This window comes from Esox lucius, chromosome 14 (genome assembly GCF_011004845.1).
Source record: "Esox lucius isolate fEsoLuc1 chromosome 14, fEsoLuc1.pri, whole genome shotgun sequence".
Taxonomy (NCBI): Eukaryota; Metazoa; Chordata; class Actinopteri; order Esociformes; family Esocidae; genus Esox; species Esox lucius.
In genome coordinates this window covers 3,691,578-3,714,939 of record NC_047582.1, presented here as the reverse complement: position 1 = coordinate 3,714,939, position 23,362 = coordinate 3,691,578, and the positions used below count along the sequence as shown (strand labels likewise).

At 44.2% G+C, this 23,362-nt stretch overlaps 1 protein-coding gene across 4 annotated transcripts in view; it reads left to right on the top strand.

Moving 5' to 3' along the window:
- Positions 1-23,362, top strand: part of LOC105007905 (endoplasmic reticulum metallopeptidase 1) — a 194,510-nt gene that overhangs the window by 82,485 nt on the left and 88,663 nt on the right. For all 4 annotated transcript variants that reach the window (XM_020053476.3, XM_020053477.3, XM_020053479.3 and 1 more), the window contains 3 exons: positions 1,107-1,212; positions 14,076-14,222; positions 19,235-19,327. In XM_020053476.3, the coding sequence (XP_019909035.1) occupies positions 1,107-1,212; positions 14,076-14,222; positions 19,235-19,327 (346 nt within the window). The remainder of the gene's footprint in view (positions 1-1,106; positions 1,213-14,075; positions 14,223-19,234; positions 19,328-23,362) is intronic.

The following is a 23,362-nucleotide window of genomic DNA, read 5'->3' as shown; positions in this document are numbered from 1 at the left end:
ACATTATAAAAATATTATTTATTGATATGTGCCCTTGAGAAACTTCTTTAGCAAAGTTGTTGAGCAGTAGAAGCTAGAGAAAATTGATAGATCTGATGTTACAATGACAGAAGCAGCATCACAACTTATAGTGAAAAGGGATTATTAAATACTTATAGTATCTGCCTATCTTTTAGTTGGGAAATCAGGTAGCAAGACTTTTGCGATGGCTGGTGATGGTGGGGGGTCCACAGCTAAGGTTCTCACCCATGGGAGAGAAAGCGAAGCTCTGCCACTGAATGGTATCCAATCATATATTGTCCGGAGAGTATGTGCGTATTTGCGCATTCGAAATGGGGTTTTGTTCGCATTGTGAACTGTGAACTCGAAGTGTTCCAAGCAGGTTGAATTGACAAGTCTACTAGCCAATTAGATTCACCTTTCAATGGTATGCAGATTTCCTAATCGGGGGAAAGCCTCTATATGGAACCTCAGTGCACAATATTAACCAAGTTCAGCCAATGGGATCCAAATATTTGTGTTTTTATTGTAGAAAATGGTTTTCTATACTAAACAAATAACATTAAAAACATTACTGATGTACATCAAACAGTGGAATTATGTATTTTACATACTTGAAGTTGAGGGACACATGGAAACGGCTCATGACACCACGTACTAAAATATTTGCTGAGGCCTAGCTCTTATGTATATCAATCCACAATGTTTGGGAAACCATAGGATGTGCATAATTTTTTTTTTCTTCCAATCTATATTCTGATTAATTCCTCATAATCTCCCAGGTGTATTTTATACAGAATACCTTCACTGTGCACATCCTGACAACATGAGTGCACATACATTGCAGTTGTAATGGAGAATGGCAGTACAGGCGGAAATATCAATTTCTTCATTTACAATGAAAAGGTTTTAACAATCACATCTCAAGAGTCATAAAATGCAACTTCTCTTATTATTTTAACAAATATGCCTTTGTTTGTTAAAATGACATTCGAGGATGTGATATGGAATATGAAATATTTTAAATATATAAAAAATATTGTTTTTGTCTTTTTGTCTCACTTTTTTATATAACTCTCTCGCTCCATCTTTCTCACCACTTTAAGGGAAGTCATGGCTTCATCACTCAGCATCCCTGGGCAAATCAGATCCGAGCATTCATCAACCTGGACTCAGCGGGTGTAGGGGGCAAAGAGATGATGTTTCAGGCAGGTAGGTGGGCACACTAGGGGGGACTACATGATAATTTCATGCCACGATTTTCCTGGCCAGGATTATCCCGATTTAAGTGGAGCTTGGAGGGGGACACCTAAGAGACAGAGAGACTGTCAGCCTAATAACAATTCTCCATTACATAACTTTTGTTCTTGGGTATTTAAAAAGACATTACAGTAAAATAATACAATAACATGTAAATCTCTAAATGTATATGGTTGCCTGCTAGCAGATCCTCACCCTTCTGAGGATCAGGGATGAAAGTAGATTTAATTTCTTACCGATATTGAACTGTGGCTGCACACATTTGCATTAAAAAATGTTGTGCCTTATTAGCTAACGACAGTCCAATTTAATGGGTAAATTCTTCTTCATAACTCCCCTTTATTTTGTGTGCATTATGTATTGTGCAGATCATGCAGATAGCCTATATTATTTTGGCCTGCGCAAATGATATTCTATTTGTCTTTGCCTGTCACTTTCAGTCGGTTGAATGGTAGGAAAGTGTTAACAATTACATTATAACAATTACTATATAAACATAATTATTGTTCGTAAGTTCTACAATTTGTTGTTTGTTTGCATGCATCTCTCGTAAATACATGTCATCAAGAATAAATATCATAGGTTTGTTTGTTTCAACTGGGTATTTTCCACAGTAATGGAATGAACAGGTATTTGCACAAGCAGGAAGTGGAGACATGATCAAATGCATTTTCTGTATGCTGTTGTGGTTAGGTTAGTACTATTGTAAATTAATTGGAAAGCATTAGAAAGCTTATTCAAAACTTAATCATTATATCAAAACACTGCTGACTTTGTGTGTGAGGTGACAAAATACTTACAGAAGCACCGTAACTCTTTAGGGAAGTTCATTTGAATTATTAGCCTACTATCAGACACCCCACACATGCCTTTATAGCCCTACACATGTACACAGGCCAGATAATTCGTGCCCAAGCAATATTCTATATAACAAATAAATAAAAACGCACAAATTAGCGGGAGAGAGAGAGATGTGTTTATAATACACAGACTCTCACTCCACATTTTAAAATATGGATGTCTTTATGAAAATACTAAACTGTAGATCGTAAGTAATTTGAGACTGGCCAAGCTATAATATAAAATGCCTGTGCTTGTGCCAGGCAGGTTATAACAATTTAGTGGATATAATGCACCCTTTTTTCTTTCAGACATGTTTTGTCTGATAGCCTAATAATCAGACAAAATTAAGATCTAATTAACCCTTATCTCTGGCATATTTCGGATCGGATATGGCCAACTTCGGATGCCAGTTGGATTGGGTATTGATTTTACAACAAATCGGACTGATATTTTGGGTGTCGGATTAAAATATCACAGACATAGTTTGGCTGTGATATACATTTCGTGATCCGATGAAGACTTTGACTATGAAGACACTTTCTTGGCTGACAGTGAAGCACATTCAAGTTGTTCTAAGTTGTTTATTCTCATGCTTCCTCAGGGGAGAGACAGATGATAGGTTGATGGAAATAATGGGCCAAAATTTACGATTGCATTCTTGCAGTGGAACATTTGGGGAAAATGTTTTTGTTAAATCTTTACAATACAAACCCTACGCATGACGACATTTAAGAATTTAATATAGATTTTTATTGTAATTGATTATTCTTCTATTCTCTTACCCAGCATACTTTAATCTCTGCTGATTTTCTCCCATTGCATAAATCTTGTTCTTGGTGATTTCAAAATAATTTACAATAAAATTAGAAGGGTTTCTTGCATTAATACAAGAACATCTGTACATCTATATGGTTGCTGCTAGCTTAGGCATTCAGCTTCATTGAAAATAGGTTACATTGCTGAGGATGTTTAGTGGTATAGTACAACATGATATGAGATGTGTGCACCACTTAATAAATAAACTAGTCAGGGACACTTCAGCGACTGGCAGAGCTTTTTCAAGTCACTTCTGTGAGTATTATTCTAATTTACAATTATCCTAATTATGGAATTTCTCCACGATGTCATAATCGCATTTTCCATTGTGATTAGTACTGACATTGTCTATCGTCCCATCCGTAGGGCACACATACAGCTCCAGAAAAAATTTAGAAACCACTGCACCTTTTTCTTTTCTTTCCAAAGATTTTGAAAAGGAAGGTTTTGAGTGAGGAACAGAAGGGTTAAAATTAAGAGACCACTGCAAATTGAACGCTTCTGTTCCTCACTCAAAACTTTGCTTTTCAACTTTTTTGGGAAGCAAAGAAAAAGGTTCAGTTGTCTCTTAATTTTTTCCGGAGCTGTATATAATATAATATGCCGTCACTTCCGGTATGTGGTACATTCCCTTTCCGGGAAGAATCTATCATTTGTAGATTTGTTTCGGGACTGGTAAAAGTTTTTTGCGTCATGTTAATTTGTTTTCTATAATGTTAATTTGTTTTCTAAAATGTAAAAGTGTTTAGCCCATGTATTTGTGTTTTATGGTAGGTGATTTCTTTTTCCAAAATGTAATTTTGTCTCGAGCTTTTGTAAAAGTGTTTCATTCTTGTAATGTTGCTTTGCACTTCTCGGCCAGATAACCATGGTCCCTCTCATCTTTAGTCTGGAGGATGCGGCATCCATGATTCCCAAAAATAATTTCACATTTTGTTTCGTCAGACCACAGCACAGTTTTCCACTTCGCCGCAGACCATCTTAAATGAGCTCATTCCCAGAATCAGTGGTGGAATGTGCTGGATCTTGTTTTTATATGATTTCTTCTTTTCTTGGTAGAGTTTGAACTTTTCTGCATTTGTGGATGCAGTGATGTACTGTGTTCCTGAGCCCATGCAGTGAAGTCCACTACAGAATCGTGTCTGTTTTTAATGCAGGTTTTCGATGGTTACTTTCGTAACTCCAGTTCTATGAGTGGGGTGTCGCCCATTGGGGCTTCGCTCCTATTGGTTTACCCCTCTACCAATAGGCAGACACTGATATTTTAAATATGCAAATTGCACCTCTTATGGCCATCTGCCCCATGGCTATAAAAAAGGTCATCATACTCTGTTCCATCTCCCAACATTCCTTTCTTCACGAGAAAAGCAGTCAGGGACCGGTCAGGGTATGAACCCTATGGGCGACGCTCCACTCATAGAAATGGAGTTACGAAAGTAACCATCGTTCTGTATTGTGAAGCTTTGCCCATAGGGGCTTCGCTCCTATTGGTTTAGGGCAAAGCGAGCGAGCCCAAGATGTACTCCCTGGCGGTCCCCTACCTCACTAACGAGATAAGAGCCAACAGGACGGCTCAGTTGTGGAACGACCACGACACCTAGTTGCTTCAATCCCGCTCACACCAAGCACGTACGTTTGCGCACTGACAGCCCCAAACTAATGCACTCACGGCACCAACCCAACCGGTACCTCCTCAATCAGATCAATTGCCTCACACAACCAGTGAGACAAATGCTGTTTCGACAACAGACAAAGAGTTGTGGCGCGTGTGCCGTACATACTGTACCAAAGTGCGCACCGGACACAAACGATGCAACCTCTCCTCCCTCACACTCCTCCCTCACACCCGCATCTTCATGGAATGAAACAACGCCTTGATCACCTTGGGCAGAAAGGCCGGTTTAGGGAGTAACACAGCCCTGCTACCATCGCCGTTGATGGCGAAACAGCCAGGCTGCGTCGACAGCGAACAAATGTCACTGACCCTCTTAGCAGAGGTAAGAGCCAACAAAAGCGCCATTTTAAGGGACAGCATCTTCAACGGTATCTGATATATCGGTTCAAATGTCGCGCCACACAGCGCCTCCAGAACCAAAGCCAAATCCCACTGCGGCAACGTCCGTTTCCACTGGCCGGAAAAGGCGGGACCCGACCTAAAAACATTTAACCAAGGGATGACAAAACACAGACATTCCATTGAACCCCTCATGACACGCTGAGATCGCACATGCATACACCTTAAGCGTGCCAGGGGACCTTTGCTTCTCAAAGAGACTCTGCAGGAACGACAGGACACTGCCCATGTCACAACTGAGGGGGTCAACCACCGCGTCCTCACACCAGTGGGCAAAGCTCGGGACCTTGACCAGCCGCCGCCGTGGGCGGGCGAACCAGCGTTGAAAGCTTCTCATGTGTAGCAGGCCCAGCGGGACCACCACGTGGGCCGACGACATCAAGGCCAGGAGAGACATGACAGCGTACACCGACAATGTGCGTAACGGCCGGACGTGGGCCAAGGCCCGGAGAGTGGCCTTTCGCCGCACCTCGGACACTCGAGCCCTCATAGATACTGTGGATATCTGGAGTACCACCAGTTGACTGGGCTGAGGAGCACTCTTCTTCCAGTTCACCGCAAAGCCCAGGCGAGTGAGCTGAGTCACCAACCGTAACGTGTGAACCCGCGTGTCGACCTCCAGGCCTCGAAACCTCAGGAGGGGCAGCGGATGCAGCGGAGGAGGAAGGGACCGGCAAGAGCGGACCAAAACAGAGCCGCTCCTCCCTGTCCTTCTTTTGGCGCACCAGGGCCTCAGTGACCACGGCGCCGAAGAAGGCGTCTTCCTGTAGCGGAGCGTTCAGGAATGGAACCTTCTCTGGCTCCTTCAGGGAGGTCAACGCCAGCCACAGGTGTCGCACCCGCACGACCGACGTCGCCATCACCCGACCAGCCGAGAGGTAGTTGGCCTTTGTGAGCTTCAAGATGGCTGCTGAAGCTCGAGCCACCTCGCTCACCTCAGCCGGTGACAACGAGGTGCGACCCTCAGTCATCCCGGCCACGGCTGCTGCAAGAAGGCCCACATTGTTGCAGGCCGCGAAAGACTGCACGGAGAGGGCACACTGCTTCTCCGCCAGGCTGGCAGAGACACGGTCCCTCACAGACGGCAGGGCTGGGCGCTTGTCGGTCCAAGTGCTCAGGCCCGGAACCAAGGAAGACGCCAGAGTAGTTTCCAGGGGCGGGATGCCCCTGCTAATTGTCTCCAACCGGCCCCCCACCGTGGTGAAGACGAGGTGAGACTTCACTGTCCCCCGGGTCACTGCCCCCCATGCCTCCTCTGCGTACTTCCGCAGGGAGGGGACCTCCGGTGCCGCTGTTGTGCGGCGGGCCCGCGTCCAGTGGGTGGCCTCGAAGAGGTCTTCCCCCTCCTCCGGCGCGGGCACCGGCATAGGAATGCGCAGGCGCCGGAGATGGTAGCAGCGGAGATGGCAGCGAAGAAGTCCTCCTTCACTGACGGGGGGGTCGACACTTCTGTCCTTGGGGGGTGCGACCTCCTCCTCCGAAGAGGAAGAGCTGGAACAACTCAGCCGAGCAGGGGAGAACAGTTCCCGACACGGGCGGAGCCAAACCGGGCCGGTCCCCTCAGCCTCAGACCCCGACTCCTGAAAGGAGTCCTCCTCAGAGAGGAGAGAGAGGACGTTGGCGAGGGGGACCTCCTCGGCAAAGTTCGCCAGCCTGTCCATCCTCACCTGCAAAGGGAGGACAGTGCAGGCGGTGCATACAGGCTCCTCAATGGCACCGTCGCAAGCATGCAGCGGTCCCAGACACGCACAGCATAGTTTGTGTGTTTCCACCGCCGGGTCCAGCTCGCTACATCGGCCGGCCAACAGTGAAGTCGGCGGCCAGGGTGCCGTGCTAGAAGAAGCCGCTCCAGCGGCTGAAGTAGGTGAAGCCATCCTTGGCTTTGTAGAAATCACTGATTGCATACTAAAAACTTTCTTGTGACGAAAGAAGGAAGACGGAAGAAAGTATGACAACCTCTTTTATAGCCATTGGGCAGATGGCCATGAGAGGTGCGATTTGCATATTTAAATTTTCAGTGCCTGCCTTTTGGCAGAGGGGTAAACCAATAGGAGCGAAGCCCCTATGGGCAACGCTTCACGATATAGAACGGATTAGCTTTCAGTGGGACATTGCAAACTGTTGTGTGCTAGCGTTTTTGAAGACCTGGCTGGATCCTACAGTGCCAGATTTGGGCGTCACCCCAGCTGTCTTTTCCATCTACCAGCAGGACATAACTTCATGTCAGTTAAACGTAAGGGTGGAGAGGTCTGCATTATGTTTAACTCTTGCTGGGGAAAATATGTTGTACTCGCAACACATTGTTCACCAGACCTGGAGCTATAGACTGTAAAGGTACAGTCCCTTCTACCTTCTGTGGGAATTCAACTCCGCTTTTATCACAGCAATCTACATACCCCCGAAGGTGGAAAAACATGCGTGCTATAAGACCTATATGGAGTAATAAATGGACTAGAGGACACTCACCCTGAAGCAGCTGCTATTGTTGTTGGCAAATATAAGCAGAAGTTTTCCCGAAATACCACCAGCACATTAACTTTCCTAGTTGTGGTGATCAGAATCTTAACCATTGTCTTTCACAAATACAAAACGTCTACAAAGCCTTCCCCTGCTGTGATGCTGCCGATGGGGACATTGATGAATATACAGACTCTGTCTCAGCAATTATATCCAAGTGCATCGATGATGTCGTACCGAGGGTCAATGTCTGGACTTTCCCCCGACCTAAAGCCCTGGGTTAATGGTAAGGTCCGTGCTAACTCAGAGCACGGTCCTCCGCCTATAGCTACAGGGACCTGGAGACTTTGAGGAGATCCGGGATATGACCCACAGAAAGCTATCAGATATGGAAAAAGAGACTTCAGGGATAAATTGGAGTCTAACTACCACAGCTCAGACCCCAGACGCATGTGTTGTGGATCACATCACAGACTACAAAGGGAGAAATAGCAGTGATGCTCGTCCACCAATATAATCTACTCAAGACTATTTCAAGTTTGTAGGTAATACAACAGTAACGTGATGCCATGAGTGAACAACCTCAGTACAACCTCAGTCCAGACAAAAATATATGACAACAAAATACAGTAATGAATCCTTTCGTAATGAAACATGAACCAGCTCCAAGTTACCTCCCCCTCTTTCCACTGACCATGGGTGTGTCTACTTTTGGCTTAGGGTCTATCTAACCAGTCTAATTCAGCTCACCCATACCTGCCTAACCTCCTCCCTGTGTGTCTGATCATATGATACCACTAAACTGTCAATTCTATACAGATGCTTCTGTAGGGTCTTCATACAGGTTCTAAGGTCATGCCTTAAACAATCAGTCAAATGTATTTATAATGCCCTTTTTACAACAGCAGTTGTCACAAAGTGCTTTTACAGAGACACCCGGCCTTAAACCCCAAGGAGCAAACAACAGTAGTGTTGAATTTCAGTGGCTAGGAAAAACTCCCTAAGAAGGCCGAATTTTAGGAAGAAACCTAGAGAGGACCCAGGCTCAGAGGGGTGACCAGTCTTCTTCTGGCTGTGCCGCGTGAGATATTAAGAGTCCAATTAGAATAATAAATACATTTCTCTGGGCTGAATCCAGAGGCTATTTGATTTTAGACTAGGTCAGAAGTATGACCAGGTGGACAAGGACAGGGACAGCAACGGGCCCCCCAAACCAGATACTCTGCAGGTGTGGACCAGGACCTCATCTCCTCCTAAAATTTAAAACTGGAGGAGACTGAGAAAAGTTAGAAAGTGCAATCCTCATATCCCCCAGCACAATAATATAGCAGCGTAACGCCTTGGAACTGAGACAGGGGGGTCCGGCGACACTGTGGCCCTACCCGGGGGAGGCCCCGAACAGGGCCCAACAGGCAGGAAATCAATCCACCCACATTGCCAGGCATCAACCAAAGGGACACCCACCAACCGCAACCCCCCTGAATGAGGGCCGAGTATTGCCAGCAGTGTACAGCCCAATTGCACAAGTGCGCAACAGAGAGTCAACAACAAGCCAGTGATTCTTCCCTCGAAAGGCATTGGAGGGAGGGCATCCCAGTGGCGACGAGAGCCCACCTGGCATGATATCAAGGGTGGACAGTATCATGCCCACTGGTCACCTTCATGCCCCCGGGCCAGGCTACACCTTATTATAAACCGTGCTGTAGAGATGAGTTTTTAGTAGACACTTGAAAGTTTGCACTGAGTTTGCATTTCTAACCCTAATTGGCAGATCATTCCACAGTCGTGGAGCTCTATGAGAAAAGGCCCTGCCGCCAGCTTTTTGTTTAGAAATTCTAGGTACAATTAAAAGGCCTGCATGTTGCGATCGTAGGTTACGTGTAGGTATGCATGGCTGGATCATTTCAGCAAGGTAAGTAGGAGCAAGTCCATGTATTGATTTATAGGTTAAGAGTAAAACCTTAAAATCAGGACTATCCCCAACAGGCAGCCAGTGTAATTTTTTTGTTCTAGTTAGGATTCTAGCAGCCGTGTGCAGCACTAATTGAAGTTTATTTATTAATTTGTCTGGATAACCAGAGAGAAGAGCATTGCAGTAATCTAGTCTAGAAGTAACGAAAGCATGGATTAATTTTTCTGCATCAGTTTTTGATAGAAAGTTTTTAATTTTAGATTTTTAACACCAAATTTAACACACCTGCTCCCCATTCACACCTGAGACCTTGTAACACTAACGAGTCACATGACACCGGGAATGACAAGGGGTAATTGGGCCCAATTTGGACATTTTCACTTAGGGGTGTACTCACTTTTTTTTGCCAGCGGTTTAGACATGAATGGATTTGTGTTGAGTTATTTTGAGGGGACAGCAAATTTTCACTGTTATACAAGCTGTACACTCACTACTTTACATTGTATTAGAGTGTCATTTCCTCAGTGCCGTCACATGAAAAGATATAATCAAATATTTACAAAAATGTGAGATACTGTATATTCTGAACAGTGAACCACACTGAGCATACCTACTTTTGTAACATTTGCCAGATAATTTAATCTTACGGTGACTATACACAACAAGAATAACAAGACTAGTCCTGAAGAATAGACCCCTTATCAATTAGTAACACATTCCAATCTCTTCCTAATCTCATATGGTAGAGTGTTATCTCGAGGATCAAGCAAGTGTGGCATTTAAAAGCAAACTCTTTGGTCCTGCATTCAAACCTTACAGAAACATCAGTTAACCATTAATATTTAAATGATAGTCTACTAGGACAGAAAATAAGTACATACAATGGATATAAAAAGTCTACACACCCCTGTTAAAATGCCAGGTTCTTGTGATGAAAAAGAATGAGAAATTTTTCCACCTTTAATGTGACCTATAAAGTGAACAATTCAATTCAATGAAAAACAAACTGAAATCTTTGAGGGGGAAAAATAAAAAAACTCACAATAACCTGGTTGCATAAGTGTGTACACCCTTAAACTAATACTTTGTTGAAGCACCTTTTGATATTTTACAGCACTCAGTCTTTTTGGGTAGGAGTCTATTAGCATGGCACATCTTGACGTGGCAATATTTTCCCAGTCTTCTTTGAAAAAACGCACCAAATCTGTCAGATTGCAAGGACATCTCCTGTGCACAGCCCTCTTCAGATCACCCCTTAGATGTTCAATTGGATTCAGGTCTGGGCTCTGAACTGTTCATAATTCCCTCCACCCTGACTAAGGCCCCGGTTCCAGCTAAAGAAAAACAGCCACAAAGCATGATGCTGCCACCGCCATGCTTTACTGTGGTTATGGTGTTCTTTGGGTGATGTGCACTGTTGTTTTTGCGCCACACATACCTTTTGGAATTATGGCCAAAAAGGTCAACCTTGGTTTCATCAGACCATAACACATTTTCCCAGGTGGGAAACTTTTGGGGGACTTGATGTTTGTTTTTGCAAACGTCTGCCGGGCTTGGATGTTTTTCTTTGTAAGAAAAGGCTTCCATCTTGCCACCCTACCCCATGGCAAGAGATTTCAAGTCACTTATCAGAGGATCAGGGGTGAAAATAGATTTCATTTCTTACCGGTACTGACCTGTGAGTGCATACACTTATGTGCACATTTTATGTGCCTTATTAGCTAAGGTTAGGCCTATTTGATTTGTTGATTCTTTATAATAACTTTATAATTCACTATAATAGCTCCCCGTTATGTTGTGCATCATATATTGTGCAGATCAACAATGTTATTTTGAAAATGATATTCTATTTGTCTTCTCTTGTCATTTTCAGTAGGAAAGTGTTACAAAATTGGCCTACAATATAAACAAAATTATAATTAGAAAGAGATATGTATAACAATGTATATCCAATAATATTTTCAAAAATGTGCAGTTTAACTGTTTGTTTTTTTGCATGAATCTCTCGTAGCTGCATGTCTTCTAGGATAATTATCATTGGTTTGTTTGAGCTCAACTTTGTTTCAACAGCTTATTTTCTGCAGTAATGGAATGGTCAGGTATTTCCATATAGTGGGATGTGGAGACGTGATCAGAAACTTTTTTGAAAGCTACTAGGTGTAGTGATTAGATTAGTATCTTTCAATAATGAGATCCCTCTGATGCTTTGGAAGCTCTATGCGGGCCATGGCTTTTGCTCTGAGATGCAACTAAGAAAATGTCAGGAAAAGCCTACTACAACAGCTGAACTTTATTTGTGATTAATCAAAGTCACTTTAAATGATGTCAGGTGTGTAATGACTTCTATTTAACATGAGTTTGAATGTGATTGGTTCATTCTGAACACAGCCACATCCCCAGTTATAAGAGGGTGTGCACACTTATGCAACCAGGTTATTGTAAGGTTTTTATTTTTCATTTTTTCCCCCTTGAAGATTTCAGTTTGTTTTTCAATTGAATTGTTCACATTATAGGACACATTAAAATTGAAAAAAGTTATAACAAGATTTATCTTCTTCTCATTCTTTTACATCACAAAAACCTGGCATTTTCACAGGGGTGTGTAGACCTTTTATATCCACTGTAGGTATAAATGTCTATATTAAATTAAAAAATAAACATTTTATATGCCACCCCGGTCTGTTTTTAAGAAGGGGGACCGGAGGGTGTGTTCCAACTATAGGGGGATCACACTGCTCAGCCTCCCTGGGAAAGTCTATGCCAGGGTTCTGGAGAGGAGAATACGGCCGATAGTAGAACCTCGGATTCAGGAGGAACAGTGTGGTTTTCATCCAGGCCGTGGAACACTATACCCTCTACAGGGTGATTGAGGGTTCATGGGAGTTTGCCCAACCAATCCACACGTGTTTTGTGGATTTGGAGAAGGCATTCTACTGTGTCCCTCGTGGCATCCTGTGGAGGGTGCATCGAGAATATGGGGTCCTGGGTCCTTTGCTAAGGGCTGTCAGGTCCCTGTACGACCGAAGCAGGAGCTTGGTCCGCATTGCCGGCAGTAAGTCAGACTTGTTCCCTGTGCATGTTGGACTCCGGCAGGGCTGCCCTTTGTCGCCGGTTCTGTTCGTAATTTTTATGGACAGAATTTCTAGGCGCAGCCAGGGGCCGGAGGGTGTCAGGTTTGGGGACCACACGATTTCGTCTCTGCTCTTTGCGGATGATGTTGTCGTGTTGGCCCCTTCAAGCCAGGACCTTCAGCATGCACTTGGACAGTTTGCAGCCGAGTGTGAAGCGGTGGGGATGAAAATCAGTACCTCCAAATCCGAAGCCATGGTCCTCAGTCGGAAAAGGGTGGCTTGCCCACTTCAGGTTGGTGGAGAGTACCTGTCTCAAGTGGAGGAGTTTAAGTATCTAGGGGTCTTGTTCACGAGTGAGGGAAGGATGGAACGGGAGATTGACAGACGGATCGGTGCAGCTTCTGCAGTAATGCGGTCGATGTATCGGTCTGTCGTGGTGAAGAAATTTACCAGTCAATCTACGTTCTCGATTTACCGGTCAATCTACGTTCCTACTCTCACCTATGGTCATGAGTTTTGGGTCATGACCGAAAGGACAAGATCCCGGATACAGGCGGCCGAAATGAGCTTTCTCCGCAGGGTGGCTGGGCGATCCCTTAGAGAGCTCGGTCACCCGGGAGGAGCTCAGAGTAGAGCCCCTGCTCCTCAACATCGAGAGGGGTCAGCTGAGGTGGCTTGGGCATCTGTTTCGGATGCCTCCGGGACGCCTTTCTGGGAAGGTGTTCCGGTCCCGTCCCACCGGGAGGAGACCCCGGGGAAGACCTAGGACACGCTGGAGGGACTATGTCTCCCGGCTGGCCTGGGAACGCCTCGGTCCCCCCCCGGAAGAGCTGGGGGAAGTGTCTGGGGAGAGGGAGGTCTGGGCATCCCTGCTTAGTCTGCTGCCCCCGCGACCCGGCCCCGGATAAGCGGTAGATGATGCCATGCCATGCCATTTTATATGCAAGAGACATGAATTTACATTTTTCAGTTCCTTCAACATGGTTTGAGACATCTTCATTATGTTTAAGATGCTTTAAGACAAATTTCAAGATGTCTGAACACATAGTGATGGCTTGGTGTGTACATCGACCTTGGACTGGTTATGCAACTAGTTCTCTGTCTTGCTTTGCCATGGCAGCTTCAGGTACAGCACTGTCAAAGTAGCCACTATCTTGCTGGAAGCTTGGCATTTGACAGCAGAGGGCAATATTAGCCTAACAGGGTGTGCACCAACTCGACAAGGGGTTCTGGCAACAACCTGGGCAATGTTGAAAGGGTTGTCTGTGGGCGGATATTTATGCTGCGACCAGCTGGGCAACTTTGTAATTTTATTGACTCAGTGTCACAGCTCCCAGCCTAGTGCTTAGTGTGCTGTTGGTTGAGGACTGGAGTAGGTTTCCATGTTTCCCCAAGGCTATCCATGGGCAGCCATGTTCAGTGTTTCACCTGGCCAGTTTGCCTGGCTAGTTAGTACCCCATTATGTGTTGTACCCTATAATATGTAATATTTCATCTCATCCTTCAGTAGACAATGTTTTTCTGAACGCCTCAAATGGTAATTGGACCATATGAATTGGTTTAATGGCATTCCACTGTTTCCACATCTTTCTATCTTCTATCCTCTCTCATCTTTCCTCTTTGGATACACACACAAACATAGGTCCTAACAGCCCCTGGTTGGTCCAGGCCTATGTCCATGCTGCCAAACACCCCTTTGCCTCGGTTGTCGCACAGGAAATCTTCCAGAGTGGTATGATCCCATCTGACACAGACTTCCGCATCTACAGTCATTTTGGAAAAATTCCAGGTAAGTTAAAATCACCTTTAGGGCTCCTTGACCAGGATTTATTTTAGTAGAGTTTATATGATATACAAAGACTTTCAAAAATATTTACCTCTTTGGACTTTTCCACATTTGGATTTTTTGCTACTGATCAAGACAATAGAAAGTCTGTAATGACAAAGCAAAAAATACCATCTACAAATTCATTATTTAGTAGAGGAACCTTTGGCAGCAATTATAGTCATGAGTATATTTGGATAAGTCTCTATCAATATTAATACCAGCATATCTGGACACACAATTATTCTTTGCAAAATCAACTCTGTCAAGTTGGATAGGGACCTTATATTGAACAAAACTTTTCAACTCTATTCATATATTCTCAATTGGATTGAGGTCTGTGCTTTGACTGGGTTACTCCAAGACATTGACCTTTCTGTTTTTAAGCTACTCCTATGTGACCCTGATGCAGAGCAGGATCCCCATTGCATGATGCTGCCACCATGATAACACAGTAGGGATGAGGTTTGCGCCAAACACTGCGCTTAGCATTGAGGCCAAAATACTGTATCTTGGTCTCATTAGACCAAATAATTTTCTTCCATTTGGTCTCAGAGTCTCCCACATGCCTTGGGCTAACTCTAGCAGAGATATGACGTGAATTATTTTATTTTTGCATCTCTCCCAAAAAGGCCACTTCTGTGAAGTTCATAGGTTATTGTTGAAGTTTGCACAGTGTCTCCCAGCTCAGCTATGCAAGACAGTAACTACTTTAGTGTTACTAAAAGGTTTGTTGCGGCCACCCTGACTAATGCCCTTCTTCCCCGGATAATTAGGTTTTGAGGATAGCCTGTTCAATATTCGCTCAACTTCTTAATAATGGACTACTTATGCAATCAGTTATTTTGTATTTTATATTTATAATTAATTTACATCATTTTGCAAATGTTATCTTTCAGTTTGACCTTATATTATAGACTTTTCTCATATTTATCAGTGGCAAAAGTCTATCCATTTTGGTTTCATGCTATAAGACAATAACATTATATCCCACTATGTCTCTCTAAGCCAGTAATTCTGAAAGTGGTTTATTGCAGTCACTCACAAGTGTGATACTCAATGAGAAAAATGTATAACTCAATAGAAAATGTATTTAAAAGGATACCTATAAAAATATCTTGTTCATGTGCTTGTTCAGAAACAAACTTTTCTGCATCAGGATCAACCATCAGAGCTGTTGTCATCGAATTTCATATTTATTTATCTACCATGAGCTTCCCCCAACATCAGTTTATATAGTTTGGGAGTACATTTTCATGTCACCATTCCTGCCCCAAAACCTCCATGTCTGAGTTCTTGACAGTTGGGTGTCTGAATAATTACGGGGGCTCAAGCTACACAGACCAAAGCCAACTTTGATAAGTAGGCTATGCCAACTTAAACTGTTTTAATATGTATTGAATATGATGACATATTAAATTGCCTAATTTGCTTTAAATAACCTAAAATAGCATCTCTTGAACCGTTCCAGCTACAGAGACCAAACCGACTTTGTTTCACACATTTCAGCTATGTCAACTAAATGCTTTAATGTGTATTTGCTATAATGACATTTGCATAATTAGCTGTAATAACTTAAAATAGCATATCTTGAACTGTTCAGCTACAAAGACCAAATCAACCTTATTGCATGTTTAGGTTATGCAAACTTAAAGTGCTTAGATGTGTGTGATGCTATATTACTTAGAGCATCATACATATCTTTCTCAGACATTGAAATTTTAATAATTTTACACATTTAGTTAATCTAAAACATTCAACTTTTAAGACGTCTGTTCCTTTCAAGGGCTCTGATACATCAAAAGATTGTTGACTTTGTAGTGTAATAAGAAATGTCTGTTGAGGAAGAGTGGAAGGGTATTTGACAAAGAGGTGTGTCTGGCCCCACCGAGTCTCCTGATGTTAATCAGGGGTCCTGCATAACATTTGCTTCTCTAATGATCTGGAACACCAGAGTAAAGTGGAATGTAACTAAATGCATGCTATTGTGGACATTTATCTGTAGTGTTTGGATTTCCCCTGTTCCCCATAAAAGGGCTGACTAGTCCGATATGCTTTATTGTACTGTATGGGTGGGTAAAAATCCCCTGTCTATGTGGATGGGGAGATGAGTGGATCATGTATCTGTTTTGGATAAACGGAAATAGTTGCTTCTGTGTATGGCCCGTGGTATCTCCATACCCATCTCCCACAGCCTAGAGTGTGGTTAAGCTCTATACGCTGTCCTGCTTTGATGCAAGTAGGTCCCATCACTTTTCGGTTTCTGGGGTCCAGGGTACAAGAAAGCAAATAGATGTTGCTCCTCATAACAGGACACATCATAACATTTTCATTGCATTGTATAACCTAACTTTTACAACAGGTGATTTCTTCAAACCCAGACCATTTTGACAAAACGCAGGGAGGGTATGTACTGTGTTGGCTCATGTGCTGCTAATCTCACAGCCTGGACAAATGCAAAATGGGAATCTAAGTATTGTTTTAACCTGACTACATGCCCCTTTCAAAAACCAACACAGTGCCTAATACTTAAGGAATGAAAGTAAACATTAACAAGACCTTTTTACATGATGTAAATCTAGTTATGGTCCATAACATCCTAACTAGATGTAAATCTAGACGTAAAATGTAGATGTAAATCTAGTTAGGTCCTACAACCTATCAAACATTCTGTCAGCATTCCAGGCTCATTGCAGGAAGGAAGACAGAACCTACACATGGTTACAGACACACATAGAGGATCTGATTTCAGATTATAAAGGCAGAATGTGACTGGCCTATTTGGGGCTGGTAACTCCTAGTCCAATAAACATCAATTGGCTAAGCAATCACAGTATACGGCTTGGATTTCAAACAAAGTGGCTACAGGTTTCCAGCATTTGACATTGGGTAATGACAACATAATAAAGTCAGTTCAGTCCGAAGCTGAGACATTAAGACTTAGCCAAATGTTTTTTAATCAAACACACGCAGTAGAGGACTTGTAAAGGACTTGTTCGCAGTGGCACAGCAGGAGATATTAGATCTCTGCGGGGAAGACCCCACGCAATCCCGTCAATGATCTTATTGTTTCACTTGAATTAGACAAATGGTTCCAGGCTAACAATATTCAGAGTATTAATGATGCAGAACTATTAACCACTGTGATGATGTATAATTCCAAATAATGTTGGTTGTATTGGTTTTTATGTAACTTTTTCTTTTGTCCTACCGGAACAGGTGTTTCCAAACTCCTTTTCTGTTTACTTGTTAGGTGTTGTTATTACTTAATAGGAATACATTTTATTTCTTTGGAATATAGATTACCACGGCATTCCTTGTTCATCTTCATACTCAAGCTCATAGGACTACTGATAATTACACACACATAAGTCTAAGCAACAAGACTTGGCATCCCTGAGTCCTGGATTTCGAAGCAGTCTGGTTAGGCTCAGGAAAAGATGCCGTCATCCCTGAGTTCTGGGTCTAGGTTGGTCCCAGGGACACATGCCATTGTAGGTATCCCTGACTTCTGGGTCTAGGTTGGTCCCAGGGACACATGCCATTGTAGGTATCCCTGACTTCTGGGTCTAGGTTGGTCCCAGAGACAAATGCCATTGTGGGCAACCCTGACTTCTGGGTCTAGGTTGGTCCAAGCGACACATGCCATTGTAGGCATCCCTGACATCTGGGTCTAGGTTGGTCCCAGAGACACATGCCATTGTGGGCATCCCTGAGTTCTGGGTTTCTGACCTGTTTGGATGGATCCAGAAACACATGTCCTTTTAATGTTAGGCTTGTGATGAAAGGAGTAGCTAACCTTTACTAAGGACTTCCAACATATGGTAATTTACTATAAAATGTTTTTACTAACAATATGGAGTGAGATTATATATTTTTATTTATCACTTATCACTAAGGTTACATTCCTTTGCACTCATTTTCCTAGCTGTCCCTTGGTATCCTTCTAATTGGTAAACCTTTTGAACCACTCTCTCTCACCCCTCACCACAACTTCAACCACTTCAAATACTTCTTGAAATTTACTAATGTACCCCCAAAAACTATAGGGCCTTGAAGCAAGCCCTAATGACTTTAGTTACATTTTAAATCATGTTTTTAAACAAATTGTCTGAAACCCAGGGAAACTCATCTGCCTTGTCCTCACTGGGGTCTTGACCTGAATACATTTCAACATAGTGAAAAGGGCGGTTTTGGTGGTGCTAGGGATATGGTAGCTGCAGGCATAAGCAATGCACAAATAAATATAATTGCATTCTATTGATTGAAATTTGAAATCCTGAGGCCAATTTATGACATTCATCTGCTACAATAACTTCATATTTCAGGATGATAATGCTTAGCCCCATGTCACCAAAATCTATTCCTGGAAGCTTAAAAATATCTAGTTCTTCCTTGGCCAGCATGCATACTAGGCATGAGGACGTTTGGGATACTCTGGATCGACGCTTACAAAGGGGTGTTCCAATTTCTGTATAATATACAGCAACTTCCCACAGCTGTTGAAGAGTAGATAAACAGCATTTCACTGACCACAGCCTGATAAACTGTATGAAATTGTGTTGTGCTACATGATCCAACTGGTGGTAACACCAGAAACTGACAGGTTTTCTGATCCATGCCTTTACTTTTATGGCATCTGTAATCATTTCAATTGACTGATTTTCTTAAATGTACTCCGTACAGTCTTTGAAGTAGTTTATTTTGTGTAATTCACATTCTGGTGTACACATGGCTTTTTTGTCAGAAGTTCCCATTCTAGTCAAAGGTGTATTTGTAGAATCATGCAATTAATTTATGCTTGTATTGATGCCAGAGGTACAAGAAAAATCTTATTTCTATTCCTATATTCATATGCAAATCAAAATTGATACACTGTGGGATTATTTACATTATGAAACATTTTCCAAAGGCACCTAAATCATTGCTACTATCACTTGCTTTTTATCTGTGTGTGTGTGTGCGCCTGCGCGCAGGTATTGATTTGGCCTTCATTGAGAACGGCTTTATCTACCACACGAAGTATGACACACCAGACCGAATCCTGACAGACTCCATCCAAAGGGCCGGTAAGTAAATCATCTTCAATATCACAGTTTATATGTATGGTAAGTAGGGGTGGGATGATTTGAGAAATTCATGCCACGATTATCCTGGCCAAAATTATCCCGATTTATGATTTTATCCCGATTTAATAACAATCCCAATTAAAGCTGCGAGCAGCGTTTCTGGTGGCCAAGCGGGGCACAGGAAGCATATTACTGCATGCTCTCACTAGAGAAATGTTTTGCTATTTAAAAATGCCCAATGCCGCTAGTAATCAGGATGTCCAATCGAAGGAGAGGAAATCAAAACAAAACGACCTTGAAACCAGAAATTGTCCTAAACATATGAGAATAATGGTATCACAGAGGGGATATATTGTTGTGTGAAGTACAGAGTCGCTATACATTTCTGAAATACAACACTTGGAACATCTCAAAAGGGAATCGAACCAGGGTCAGAATATTGAAGAACAGGGATGTCCCCACTACACCACAGGGGCTACTGGAGGTACGGGCTGCTGTCTATCCTCTCCAAATGTATTTTTTACCCCAGACATTACAATTTTGCTGAGATATAGTGGGCAACAAAATGTTTGTAACGGAACTAAAGTGTACTATTGTACAAAGATCATTATAGGTGGCTAGCTAATAGCTATACATCCTACATATAATGAAATCAATGACTCCAATCACTCATTGCTGTTTTATACTGTTATACAATCACATAATACAAATATTCTCGCAAATAAATAAAAATCATGGTATTTCAGATATGTATTGTTGTGTGAAGGCTGAAAAGCACCAAGTGGAAAAGCATTTATGAGATACAGAATTTGGAATGTCTGAGAAGGGAATCCAACTGGGGTCACAACATTGAAGGACCAGGATGTTCCCACTACACCACAGGGCCGGCTGGCAGACAGAATAGTGTCATCGGGTTGGGATATATAATACCCAAAATAGCACACAGATGCATATTTTGAAAATCCACCAGAAACATTTACAATAATATAACTTTTAAAGACAATGGTCCAGTCATCCTTTACACCAATTGTCAACCAAATCTGTTCAGTGGTTTCGGAGGAGATGTCGTTTAAGTGACTTTGTTGTCGTTTCATCTGACCTGCGGCCGTATGTCTTGGACACTCGGGTGAAGAGAGGGGCGGAGCTGTCAACTGATCACCACCTGGTGGTGAGTTGGATCCGATGGCGGGGGAGGAAGCTGGACAGACTCGGCAGGCCCAAGCGTACTGTAAGGGTCTGCTGGGAACGTCTGGCCGAGTCTCCTGTCAGAGAGATCTTTAACTCCCACCTCCGGCAGAGCTTCGACTGGATCCCGAGGGAGGTTGGAGATATTGAGTCCGAGTGGACCATGTTCTCCACCGCCATTGTCGAAGTGGCTGCTCTGAGCTGTGGCCGTAAGGTCTCCGGTGCCTGTCGAGGCGGAATCCCCGAACCCGGTGGTGGACACCGGAAGTAAGGGATGCCGTCAAGCTGAAGAAGGAGTCCTATCAGGCCTGGTTGGCTTGTGGGACTCCTGAGGCAGCTGACGGGTACCGACAGGCCAAGCGGGCTGCAGCCCGGGTGGTTGTGGAGGCAAAAACTCGGGCCTGGGAGGAGTTCGGTGAGGCCATGGAGAAGGACTATCGGCTGGCCTCGAAGAGATTCTGGCAAACCATCCGGCGCCTCAGGAGAGGGAAACAATGCCCTACCAACGCTGTTTACAGTAGAGGTGGGCAGCTGTTGACCTCAACTGAGGATGTCGTCGGGCGGTGGAAGGAGTACTTCGAGGATCTCCTCAATCCCGTCTTCCATTGAGGAAGCAGAGGATGAGGGCTCAGAGGTGGACTCGTCCATCACCCGGGCTGAAGTCACAGAGGTGGTCAAGAAACTCCTCTGTGGCAAGGCACCGGGGGTGGATGAGATCCGCCCTGAGTACCTCAAGTCTCTGGATGTTGTGAGGCTGTCTTGGTTGACACGCCTGTGCAACATCGCGTGGCGGTCAGGGACAGTGCCTCTGGGATGGCAGACCGGGGTGGTGGTCCCTCTTTTTAAGAAGGGAGACCGGAGGGTGTGTTCCAACTATAGGGGGATCACACTTCTCAGCCTCCCCGGGAAAGTCTATGCCAGGGTTCTGGAGAGGAGAATATGGCCGATAGTAGAACCTCGGATTCAGGAGGAACAGTGTGGTTTTCGTCTGGGCCGTGGAACACTGGACCAGCTCTATACCCTCTACGGGGTGTTGGAGGGTTCATGGGAGTTTGCCCAACCAATCCACATGTGTTTTGTGGATTTGGAGAAGGCATTCGACTGTGTCACTCGCGGCATCTTGTGGAGGGTGCTTGGGGAATATGGGGTCCTGGGTCCTTTGCTAAGGGCTGTCAGGTCCCTGTACAACCGAAGCAGGAGCTTGGTCCGCATTGCCGGCAGTAAGTCAGACTTGTTCCCAGTGCATGTTGGACTCCGGCAGGGCTGCCCTTTGTCACCGGTTCTGTTCATAATTTTTATGGACAGAATTTCTAGGCGCAGCCAGGGGCCGGAGGGTGTCAGGTTTGGGGACCACACGATTTCGTCTCTGCTCTTTGCAGATGATGTTGTCGTGTTGGCCCCTTCTAACCAGGACCTTCAGCATGCACTGGGACGGTTTGCAGCCGAGTGTAAAGCGGTGGGGATGAAAATCAGTACCTCCAAATCCGAGGCCATGGTCCTCAGTCGGAAAAGGGTGGCTTGCCCACTTCAGGTTGGTGGAGAGTGCCTTCCTCAAGTGGAGGAGTTTAAGTATCTAGGGGTCTTGTTCACGAGTGAGGGAAGGATGGAACGGGAGATTGACAGACGGATCGGTGCAGCTTCTGCAGTAATGCATCGATGTATCGGTCTGTCGTGGTGAAGAAATTTACCAGTCAATCTACGTTCTCGATTTACCAGTCAATCTACGTTCCTACTCTCACCTATGGTCATGAGCTTTGGGTCATGACCGAAAGGACAAGATCCCGGATACAGGCGGCCGAAATGAGCTTTCTCCGCAGGGTGGCTGGGCGATCCCTTAGAGATAGGGTGAGAAGCTCGGTCACCCGGGAGGAGCTCAGAGTAGAGCCGCTGCTCCTCCACATCGAGAGGGGTCAGCTGAGGTGGCTTGGGCATCTTTTTCGGATGCCTCCGGAACGCCTTCCTGGGAAGGTGTTCCGGTCCCGTCCCACCGGGAGGAGACCCCGGGGAAGACCTAGGACACGCTGGAGGGACTATGTCTCCCGGCTGGCCTGGGAACGCCTCGGTGTCCCCCCGGAAGAGCTAGACGAAGTGTCTGGGGAGAGGGAAGTCTGGGCATCCCTGCTTAGTCTGCTGCCCCCGCGACCCGGCCCCGGATAAGCGGAAGAAGATGGATGGATGGATGTTTTATTAACGGCAAAATCGTGATAAACATTGGTGATGTTTATAGCGCCCCCATGAGGTATTTCTCTATGGGACTTTTTTGTCCATTCTTGAGAGACACATGAACTAGTATGTTTAGTTTCATAGCTCAATTTCATTCGCTTATTTCGGCCGTACTATTTAAGATACCAACTTTCCTTATATAACTTTTAAAGATAATGGTTCAAAGGCCCTTCACACCAAACAGCATGCAAATCCGTTCAGCGGTCTCGGAGGAGATGTCGTTAACATGTTTTTCACCAAATTTAAAATGAAGGAAAATCCAAGGGCCGATTTTGAAAGACCCCAGAGACTTTTTTGTCAGCATGAGAAGGGGTATATCTGGAACTTGGTTGCGTGTCTCTACGACATTCGGTTTATGAGATCTGAGCTTCACTTTTTCCTTTTTCGACTGAGTGCTACAGCGCCACCATGAGGAGTATGGGTACCATGATGGCCAAGGTCCTTCGGGCTTTGGCCGTCTACAATCAGGCAAAGTTTGGAGCGTTTTGAAGCAGAGGGGACCGAGCTATGGACCTCTGAAAATGGCCCTGGAGAATAATAATAATAATAAAACGTACAAACACAAAAGGGTTCCAGCAACTTCGTTGCTTGGTCCCCTAATAACAACTCTGGTTTCTAGCTCAAAAT